This window comes from Carettochelys insculpta, chromosome 1 (assembly GCF_033958435.1).
Source record: "Carettochelys insculpta isolate YL-2023 chromosome 1, ASM3395843v1, whole genome shotgun sequence".
Taxonomy (NCBI): Eukaryota; Metazoa; Chordata; order Testudines; family Carettochelyidae; genus Carettochelys; species Carettochelys insculpta.
Window position 1 is genome coordinate 6,280,597 of NC_134137.1, and position 11,552 is coordinate 6,292,148.

At 44.7% G+C, this 11,552-nt stretch overlaps 1 protein-coding gene across 1 annotated transcript; it reads right to left on the bottom strand.

Annotated features, from left to right (window-relative positions):
- Positions 1-3,328: 3,328 nt before the first annotated feature.
- LOC142007613 (olfactory receptor 52D1-like) lies at positions 3,329-11,232 on the bottom strand. The gene is made up of 5 exons (XM_074984300.1): positions 11,146-11,232; positions 8,067-8,234; positions 6,236-6,335; positions 5,616-5,735; positions 3,329-4,113 (listed from the first exon to the last, which is right to left on the bottom strand). The coding sequence occupies exons 1-5, from the start codon at positions 11,230-11,232 to the stop codon at positions 3,329-3,331; spliced, it is 1,260 nt and encodes a 419-aa protein (XP_074840401.1).
- Positions 11,233-11,552: the final 320 nt, after the last annotated feature.

Consider the following 11,552-nt stretch of genomic DNA (forward strand, 5'->3'; position numbering starts at 1 on the left):
TTATTGACAGTGAGTCTTTAGTCTTTAAAGTGACTTTGGACTCCCAAATGTTTTTTTACAGATGCAGATTTAATATGAATAGCCCTCTGATACTTATACTAGCATTACTGATGTGGGTGGATGGGTGCCGGCCTGGGCTGTGGGGTCAGGGTGGGGGGTTCCTCAGCTCTGTTGGCAGGAAGGGCTGGACTGCTGGTGACCAGAACAGGACTGCCCAAGTCCTCAGAGGCAGTGGGTCTGGAGAACAGATCTTAGGACACCTGCCTCGAGGGGGACTGGCTGGAGGAACCAGAGGTGACGGTGATGACCAGTGGGCTTTCCCCCTCTGAGGAGCTCTCCATCTCCTCCACGCTGGTCTGGCCCGATGGTCTTGGCTGGTCCTGTGCCTCGGCTTTGGGGTCCATCTCAGGACTGGCTGTGTCTACCTTGGCTACTAGGTTGGGAGTGTCCCTGAAGCCAAGGAGTTGGTGCAGCTCCCAAAAATGTGAGCACTTCAGGGCTGCCTCTGCCCCCAGTCACCTGCAGGCATCCCTGGCCCAGCTGTAGGCCTGTGTGAGCACCTTCACCTTTGAGCGAACTTGATTGGCTGGTGCTGTGTTGCTGCATGTCTTCTTCAGCCCAGAGGCCAAGGAGGTCTTTGATCTCAGTCTCCTTTCAGGAGGGGCCCCTCCACTTCTGGTCCTGGCTCGCCTCCTGTGACCGCTCAGTCTGGGAGGATAGGGACTCCTGGGAGTCCCTGGGGAGTGGGGGACTCGCCAGCTGGCCAGTGGGCTGGTTGGCTGCAGGGCCTGAGCTTCTGGAAGGTTTGTCTGTCAGAGTCCTTCAGCTGTGATCAGACGGCAATGTGGCATCTTTTTGCCATTAATGTTTGACACCTTAGATAAGTGGAGCAGTAGGGCAGAGTATTATCTATGGATGATTGGTCTTAAGACTCAGGAGAAGCAAGTTCACCTGTTTTGGGTTGAAATTCTTTAAAACATAGAATTCACTGAGGACAAGGGCATTTGTGAACTTGGTCATTTGCTCTACTTTTTTGACAGACAGTAGTGATGCAATCTTGCCTTTCGGAGACTAATAGCAACCAATTTATTGAAAACAAAGTATAGACATCAAGTAGGTTCACTACATATATTTTGAAATGAATAACATAATAATAATCTGAGTGACAAGGAGTGTTCACTCTGCAAAGTGAAACTGGAGTCCTAGATGTTTTTGCAGATACAGACTTAATATGACAACCCCTCTGATGCTTATAAGAATGTTTCTGTTGTTTCATATACATTTTGGGCTCTGTTTTTTGCTCTTTGAGTTATGTGACTCACCCTGTTCTTTGAAACACTTGCCAACTGACAATCAGGATAAAAGGAATGGGGTTTTCGATTTCAATTTGATATTTTTTAGCTTAGTTGGTATTGGGATGAATTCTGCTGGAGATCATCATGCTTTGAAAATGAACAAACAAACAAACAAACAAGCAACCCTGTACAAGGTGTGCTACAAAAGCAGTTATGTGATCTTTGATGTACAAATCAATGTGTCACTTTTAAAAAGTATGTTTCAGTAAATAGTTTGATCTACATTTGGGTGAGTGCGTAAGGGACTTTGGGCTCTTCATGCCCAAGAAATTTCACAGCTTTTCAAGATGTGGTGGAGACAGAGGAGCAGTAGTGAAAACCACAGGGCCCAGAGATGCAGCCAGATGGCAGAGCTGAGCTGGTGGCAGAGCAGCAGTTCTGAGCAGAGCTTGCACAGTACTTGAGCGTGTGTGCCAACAGGGAGCCAGCGCTGAGCTTCAGCAGAGAGCTGCACGGCCAGAGCCAGTGTATTGGATGCTGGATGTGTAAGAAGCAACATGACAGCTGAGCAGTATGAGCTGTTGTGGGGAGCAAGGCAGAGTCATGGGCAAAGGGTCCAGCACAGAAAGAGGTCACCAGACCACAGGGCCATGTAGTCTGGATTTAGAAAGTGGACATGAGTATGTTAGGATGGCACGTGGGGTGGGCGTAAGGGTCCTGACACTGACAGCCTGATGACATGTGGCACTTCCAGAGCTCATCTGTCACCTGCACTGTCACCGTACCACAGCTAAAGCCTGTTGAAAAAGGGCCTGGTTTTCTGAACAACTTGCTTGTGTAGACCCAGCCATTTTGTATGGGGTTTATTGATTGTTCCTCCTTGGGCTTGTCTGCACTTGCCCCCATCTTCAAAAGGGGCATGCTAATCAGGGCAACGGGAGATTACTAATGAAGATTAGTAATGGGGATTAATGAAGAAATCCCCCTTTAAAATGTGCAGTGTGTTGGGGGATATGATACTGTCTCTGTGTTTTGATCATGTTGCTAATCAAGTCTTCGTTTTTAAAAGGAAAAGGACGCTTCTGACATTTCTGCTCTGGAGGCAACACATATTTTAAGCAAGAAAACTGAAATTAAACATGAGGTAAAATCTTTATATTTAAAAGAGGTTCACGAGTGAAAGTCAAAAAGACAGTGGTACAATGAGACACACATAAAGTGTGAGGAAATAGAATATATAAAATTTGTGAATGCCCTGCAGAAAAAATGTAGCTCATTATAAACCATTTTGTGTTTGCTGTCCTTAAAATAGGAGTTACAAAATAAGGTCTGACATTAATTATTAATGTCTTTCTCACATTCACATGAATTGCAGCTCTTTACTTACTGAGCAGTTTATCAAATTTCCCCCCCAAAAAAAAAAAACCTCTTCTTCCTATTTTGGTTGCCAACCTCTGCCCTAACCTTTTCTTACTGGTCATCTTGCACCAACTCTTAGAGCTTGGTTTTTATCAGGATCATCTTAAAAAAAATGTTTCATCACCAGCATTGCTTAAATGAACTGAAAGCACTCAAGGAGACAATTAGCAAATTCATAAAAGTATTTGTGGTCAGAGAAATCAGTGTGTTAAAGAAAAACAATCCAAAAGAGCTCAGTAACATTGTCCTTAGTCTGAGGCCAATGAAACATAGGCAAAACTCCCCCCGGTGCTGAAGTTGTCCAAGGTGTCCACAAAACATCAGCAACCAGAAACAATGGAAAACCACCAAGCGTCATGAAGCTGAAGTATATGCTGGTGTTCTGCAATGCCGAATGACAGGATGTGTTGAGTTGCCACTGACGGGAGACACTGAAACCTTCCAAGCGATGATCAGCAAGGGGGAGAAATGTGGTTTAGGATGAAGTGATGTTAGGTATGAGGAACTCCTCCAGCTGTGAACCTTGCCCAATCTGGGACAGAGCACCTGTAATAAATGAGGAAGTAGCCTGTCCCCTTCAGGAAACATAGTTGAAATTCAATAGCCGAAGATCATCACTTTCTCCAGATGTATTCCTTCACTTTGTCACGAAGCTCTTTGGTTTTGACCCCATAAATCACAGGGTTGAGCATGGAGGGGATAAGAATACAGAGGTTGGCCATGATGACGTGTACGTGGGGATCGATACTCTGACCAAACCGTGGTGTCATAATGGCAAAAAAACTGGGAATATGATTAAGCAGCAACACACTAATGTGAGACGAGCAGGTGCTGAGGGCTTTCTGGTGGATTTTCTGGGAGGAAATTCTGAGTAGCTCTCTGATAATCTGATAATAAGAAAGAGAAATGAGTGTCAGGTCTAAACCAACGTTTACAGATATGATCACCACTCCATACGTACTCTGGACTGTGTAATCTCCACATGAAATCTTTGCCACAGCTATAGGCAGGCAGTGTGTGTGTGCGATAATGCGGTTGCCACAGAATGGCAGCCTGATGAGGGACAGCGGCAGAGGTAGCACGAAGAGGACTCCTCTTATTAAACTGACCAGCCCTATTTTAGCTATACAATCATGGCTTAGAATGATGGTGTACCTCAGAGGCTTAGAGATAGCAATGTAGCGATCAAAGGCCATTGCTACAAGCACATTTGACTGTATCACAACAACTATGGTATAGAAGGCAGCCTGGGTGAGGCAGCCACCCCAAGTAATGACTTTCAAGTTGAACCAAAATATACACAGTGCCTTCGGTATGACAGACGTAGTAGTGATGATGTCTGTGATAGCCAGCATGCAGAGCAGCAGGTACATCGGCTTGTGCAGGGTCTGATCTTTGCCTACAACAAACAGAAGTGTGAAATTTCCCAACAGGACGACTATGTAGCATATAGAGAAAGGGATGGAAATCCAGATGTGTGCATGTTCCAGACCAGGGATGCCTGTTAAGAGGAATGTTGGTGCTTCAGAGACAGTGAAGTTGAAAGTTGCCATTAGGTGGTTGATGAATCAATGGAGCTCAGAAATGCGTGAGACACCTGGACAGAAACAGAAGTACAGCAAAGCAGGTCATACACTTTACATCAAAAGCACAGTAGGTATCTCACGTCTATTTAACAAGCTGGAAAGGGAGGTGAGCACTAAGGTAGCATCATTTGCAGTGTGCAGCGCAACTCCCAGTCCTGCCGACTTCTCTGAATACGCCCACAGCCTGTCTCACAACCTCCCCGTCTGCCTCCTCTCACACGTACTCCGCCTCCCTGCTCCCTGAACCTCGGTTGTACCCTCATATCCCCAGCACTCACAACCCCTATCCCAGCCACACACTGACACCCCTCACGCAGGCCAACAACCAAGTGCCAGAAACCACAGTGAGAGCTCACAGAAACAGTGTCTCAGACCATGTTCCACACGGCGCCTGCGGCACCATGGCAAAGGGGGAGATCAGCCTCAACTCCCTCTCTGGTGGCAAAGGGAGCACAGAGGCAGCAGCTCAGCCTGTCTAGGGAAGGAGACGAGATACAGAGGGAAGGAGAGAGAATGTGACTGATAGAATCATAGAGTTGTAGGGCTGGAAGGAACCTCAGGAGCTCATCTAGTCCAGCCCCCTGCTGAAAACCGGATCAAGCCTCAATAAATCATCCCACCCATGACTATGTTTTTCCTCATATCCAACCTAGTCCTCTCATTTTGTAACTTTGGACCATTGCTCCTTCTTCTACTGTTGTCACCATTGAGGACAGTCTCTCCCCTTCCTCTTTGGATCCCACTTTCAGAAAGTTGAAACCTACTATAAAATTGCCCCTCGTTCTTCTCTTCTTCAAACTAAATAAGCCCAAATCCCTCAGCTTCTCCTCATAGGTCATGTGCTCCAGCCCACTAGTCATTTTTGTTGGCCTCTGTTGACCCCTCTCCAATGCATCCACCTCCTTTCTGTACTCAGGGGCCTAGAAATGGACACAATATTCCAGATCTGACCTCTCAAGTTCCAAGTAGAGGGGAATAGTAACTTCTCTAGATTTCCTGGAGATGCTCATCCCAATGCACCCCAATATGCATTAGTCTCACTTTGCTGCAGTTTTTCTGATTCTTATCTCAGTTCTCATTGTGTCTGTTGGCTTTATATTAATTTTACTGGGTGTAAATCAACTGTGATAGTGGGGTAGGACCGGTTACATAATTCTGCTAAAGTAGGTTATGATTGGCTAGTAAGATTCCGCCAAAACAATTGGTCAAGGTAGAACCAAAGAGGACACAAGTTTCCTGACATAAACTGGGGTCCAGGAGTGAAAATATCAGAAAGGCAAGAAGAAGAAGAAGAAGAAAAGCTGGGAGAACTCACCTTCAGGACACAGCCGAATACCAGAGATATCAGAATTCCCCTGCCTGACCATGAGATGCAGCACTCGGCATTCAGAGACACTGACTTTGTCCAGCATGTGCTCAGCATGTATTCCACTTGCTGGGTAATTGTCAATAAAGAGAGAATAAGCATCTGACTGTGTAAGGCTTTATCAGTAACAAAGATCCTGCAGATCCACAGGAAGTTTCACACTGAGCCTTGGGGTCTGTGGAAGGGAGGGAATTTGAATTAATAGGGCTACCCCTGGAGGCCTAGGAATTGGGTAAAGGTGTGTTACAGTTCTGAAAGTTCCTGAAAGGAAGAAACCCATTTCTGTGGCACTCTCAGACTGAAGATGGAATCTGGAGATTTCACAACATGTAGGCACAAGCTTTGTAACCAGGGAAACCTGTATCTATCTGGAATGCCCCAGTGAAGGGAGAATGTGAGAGCAGATTGTGGCCACTGTGTGACTCACTCTTGTGAATCCCCTGCTAATGTAAAAAAACAGCAGAAATATCAACTTTCAAGAGTTGTTGGAGTACAGACTAACACGACTACCTCTCTGATACTATTCACCCTGCTAATGCAGTTACTCACGGCAGGAGCTTTGGCTGTACTTTCCAACAGTTCAGGGAAGTTGCTGAATTCCAAAGTTTCACAGAACCAAAGCAAAAAATCAAATGAACGAAAAGAGCTGGTGAGACAGCGAGAAGGACACTGTCAGAAACAGGGAAGAGATTTAAATGATTATTTATTTATTTGTTTGTTTATTTATTTATTTATCTCTTATTTAAATTATTAAATTTTACTTATTTATTCCACAGCCTCCCAGAATAACCCTACAGTGTCCCTGAAGCCGCTCATGCTCCCCAGCGCAGGTTGGCCTCCTCCCGGTCATGGCGGAGCCTCTCATCCGCTACCTCCACCTGCGACTGGAAAGTCTTCAGAGTTGTCTAAACTTTTCCTCCATATACCTGTTGTTTCAATGTAACCTGTTAAATCTCTCTGTGTTTCTCACAATCACCAGAAAATCAAGCTCTGGTGAAATCCTGCCCACATCGATCAAGACCCAAACCCTTGAATTTCTCCTCAGTCTTTGGAGCTGACATTAATGCAGAAACAGGCAACTCACCACAATCCCACTGAGCCAAGAAAGGAAACCTTCCACTGGCAGTAAGGCAGAGATAAGGGAATCAGCATATGAATCTCACAAGCATGACACTCAGCAGGTGAAACAATCCGTTTTATAATTCCTCTGTTCACTCCCTGTGGGCTTTCAGGTTGGCCAGGAACACAGACTATTCCCACGGCTCTGTGTGCTGAGGGATGAGCACAAATTAAACCCTTGGAGGACTGCAGCCTGAAAGCCTCCGCTGGGGGTGAAGAAATTTTCTGGAAAGAGGAGTTCAGCTTGTCAGGGCAAATTGGAAACCAGCTTTCCAGAGTGTTAGGGGGATGAAGGAGAAAAAAAATATTCACCTTTTTCTGTGATGACAACAAAAGAAGCAAAAGCTCAAACTGCAATACAGGATGGTTAGTATGGACATTTGGAAAAGTTCCGAACTCTCAGGCTGTTTGAGGACAGGAATAAATTGCCTCAGAAGTTTGTGCAATGTCCACAATTGGAGAATTTTCAGAGTACTTTAGGCAAACATCTGTCATGGTCTTATGACCTTTCAGGGTCCCTCCACAACTAGTGTTCTATGATTCATGAGTCTTACAAATGTTCATTTGAGTTTGTTATTTGTGAGCTTTATTTTATTGTGTTCACTCCTGTCATTGACACTGTGGGTGGGAATGCTGCCACAATATTCAGGGCCAGAAACTGTGTTCAGGTGATTGTAACAGTGTATACTGAATGTGACCCATGCCACATCAGTCCATTGGCCTCAGAAACATCACTGACTCCCTGTTTGTGAACGTGAATTGAGTCTGTTTTGGTTCAACAGGTTATAGTATCCTGAACCTGAACCAGAAGCATCAGTCTTCTCTACTTACTCTGTAGTCCCTTCTTGAGTCTCAGGGCATAAATGACCTGTAGTTCATCTCACATGATATCCCACATTTCACAAGGAAAGAGTCAACCCTGGGTTCATTTCTGTAGGGAGGCATTTTTGGCAGGTGTGCCCTTCTGGGGAGAGCTCAAACCTGAAAATGTTCTACATTGGCTACATCTACATAAAAATGCTACTTTGAAGTAACCTTTTTTGAAGTAACAGCGTGAAAATAAGCTACTGTGTACACATCCTCCAAGGTTGGTTCCGTCAATGTTCAACTTCGAAATACTGAAGGGGAATGTTGAAAGGGGCTGCCCCGGATGGAAGATCAGAGCATCTACACACACAAGCAGCCCAAGAGCTGTTTAATGCCCTCCTGAATCATGCCTGCCAGGTGTTGGAGAGGACCTTTGACCATTTGAAGGGCTGGTGGCGCTGCCTCCTCACCAACCTGAACATCAGCCTGCAGAACATCCCCCAGGTTGTGGGTGAGTGTTGCATGCTCAGCAATACTGTTGAGAGGAAGGAGGAAGCCTTTGTCCATGGGTCGGCAGTTGATGAGGGCACAAGCTGATCCCAGCCTGCTGTCTTGTCCAGTCGCCAGGCCCACGAGAAAGGTCTATTGATCAATGCATAAGACTAAAAATTAGCTATGAAGAAAGAAATAGCAATACATACAGAGTAATTTATTTACCAACAATTGTAGTATTGTACACTGTAAACTTACATCCTATTTGCTGTATTTATTTATAATTACTTTCAATACACAGTATTTATGGAAAATGTAAACAAAATTTACTAGCGTCGATCTCAACGTCGAAGTAGCGTACAGCACGTGTAAACGCGATGCATGCTATTTCAACCTGTTGCTAGCTACTTCGAAGTAGCCACCTAGCGTAGACACACCCTTAGAGTTAAAATGCTGGTTGAGATTTCTGGATGATAGAATGCCGGCTACGACAGGGTTTCCTATACAAGTCCCCGGACTGAGAGTTTGGCAAATGTTAGAAACCATATGGTGACTCCCAGTGTTGAAACAGACAAAGCAGAGTGAAAATTCTATGTAGTTTCGCACTTCTAGCTATCAGAGGGGGAGCAGTGCTATTCTGTGTCTGCAAAACTAATGAGGAACCCTGAGGTATTTTAAAGAGCAACAGATTTATTTCGGCATAAGCTCTCGTGGGCAAAGACCCACTTTATTGGATGCACCTGACAAAGTGGGGGCAGTGACAGTATTTGCTGCCTGTACTTAGTTTTGAATCAATTTGTTTCTATTTGTCTCCAAAAGGCAACATTTCATCCTGCCTGTCTTTGGCAGAAGTAGCATTCTTCTGGTAGGGTTCAAACCTTCCATCTTTCAAAGTGTAAACATTTGTTTTGTTGGTGAAGGCCCACCAAGGGGTGAGCAATGGCAAACATCAGAAGGGTGCGGCATTCCAAAGGGGCACCCAGGTCCCACCGTCTCCCACTGGTGCTTCAGCAGTGTCCGCATTCAGAGTCTCTGGCCCTTTTGAATTGCCAGACAGTGCTGCTCTGCAAGGCTCTGAAGGATTGGCCATCTGAGGCATGCTGCAGTCTGGGCAGCACTCTGGCATGAATGCTCAAGAACCCACCCCTGCCACCCTATACCCCAAAACTTAGGGGGCATAGAGCCAGGTCCCCCATAACCTGCTTATCTCAGGGCCTAGGCTGGCTGGCTGCTCTGCTGTAATGGTGTAAAATACACAGAGCACATTTAGTGTTGTTTCAGGTAGGCCCTAGCACAAGGCTTTACATCCTGAGACTCTAGAACCACGTGAGGCTCTTTAAGGACTTTGTTGTGGCTTCCAATGCTGTCACTGCAAAGCATAAAAAACCTCCTGATTAGTTCTGATAAATGGAGAATGTCTAAAAGCCCAGCAATGAACAGCTCATATCGCAAGAGCAAACGATATGTGACCTTGAAACGGTGGATAACTCCCCCTATAAAATGTGCAGTGTGTTGGGGAATATGATACAGTCTCTGTGTTTTGATCATTTTGCTAAAAAAGTCTTATTTTTTAAAATGAAAAGGAAGCTTCTGACATTTCTGATGTGGAGGGCAGCACACATTTTAAGCAAGAAAACTGAAATTAAACATGAGGTAAAATCTTTATAATTAAAAGAGGTTCCTGAGTGAAATTCGGAAAGACAGTGGTACAATCAGACCCACATAAAGTGTGAGGAAGTAGAATACATAAAAAATTTGTGAATGCCCTGCAGAAAAAACGTAGTTCATTACAAACCATTGTGCGTTCACTGTCCTTAAAATAGGGGTTAGAAAATATGGATTGACATTACTTATTAAGGTCTTTCCCATATTTACAGGAATTGCAGCTCTTTACTCGCTGAGCAGTTTATCAAATTAAAAAAAAAATCTCTTTCTCCTATTTTGGTTGCCAACCTCTCCCCTAACCTGATGAATGTTTTCCTACTGGTCATCTTGCACCAAACCTTACAGCTTGATTTTTCTCAGGATTATCTTAAAAAACAATGTTTAATCACCAGCATTGCTTAAATGTACTGAAAGAATTGAAAGAGAAATTCATAATAGTATTTATTGTCAGAGAAATCGGTGTGTTTAAGAAAAACCATCCAAAACAGCTAGGTTAGCTTGTCCTGAGTCCGAGGCCAATGAAAAACAGGCGAATCTCTCCTCTGTTGCTCAAGCAGTCTAAGGTGTCCACAAAAAATCAACAAACATGAACTATGGAAAACCACCATGAGTCAGGAAGCTGCAGTATCTTCTGGTGTTCTTCAAGGCAGAGAATGGCTGAATGACAGGATATGTGGAGTTGGCACTGACGGGAGACACTGAAATAGGCCAAGTGTTAATCATAGAGTCAGAACTCAGCAAGGGTGAGAAACATGGTTTGGGGTGGAGTGATAAGATGTCAGGTGTGAGGAATGCCTCCACCTGTGAACTTCGCCCAAACTGGGATAGAGCACCCCTAATAAATGAGGAAGAATCCTTTCCCCTTCATGAAACATAGCTGGAGTTCAATAGACAGATATTATCACTTTCTCCAAATGCATTCCTTCACTTTGTCACGAAGCTCTCTGGTTTTGACTCCATAAATTATAGGGTTGAGCATGGAAGGGATAAGAATATAGAGGTTGGCCATGATGACGTGTGTGTGGGGAGCAATGCTCTGACCAAACCGCGGTGTTATAATGCCAAAAAATCTGGGAATATGATATAGCAAGAACACAATAATGTGAGACAAGCAGGTGCTGAGGGCTTTCTGGTGGGTTTTCTTGGAGGAAATTCTGAGGAGCTCTCTGATAATCTGATAATACGAAAGAGAAATGAGTGTGAGGTCTAACCCAACATTCACAGGTACAATCACCATTCCATACATACTCTGGAGTGTGTAATCTCCACATGAAATCTTTGCCACAGCTATAGGCAGGCAGTGTGTGTGTGCAATAATGCATTTGCCACAGAATGGCAGCCTGATCAAGAGCAGGGGCAGAGGTAGCATGAAGAGAACACCTCTGATTAAACTCACCAGCCCTATTTTAGCTACACACGCATTGCTTAGAATGACGGTGTACCTCAGAGGCTTACAAGTAGCAACGTAGCGATCAAAGGCCATTGCTACAAGCACATTTGCCTGTATCATAGAAACTATGGAAGAGAAGACAGCCTGGGTGAGGCAGCCACCCCAAGTAATGACTTTCAAGTTGAACCAAAATATACACAGTGTCTTTGGTATGAGAGATGTAGTAATGATGATGTCTGTGAGCGCCAGCATGCAGAGAAGCAGGTACATCGGCTTGTGCAGGGTCTGCTCTTTGCCTACAACAAACAGAACTGTGAAATTTCCCAACAGGACGACTATGTAGCATATAGAGAAAGGGATGGAAATCCAGATGTGTGCATGTTCCAGACCAGGGATGCCTGTTAAGATGAATG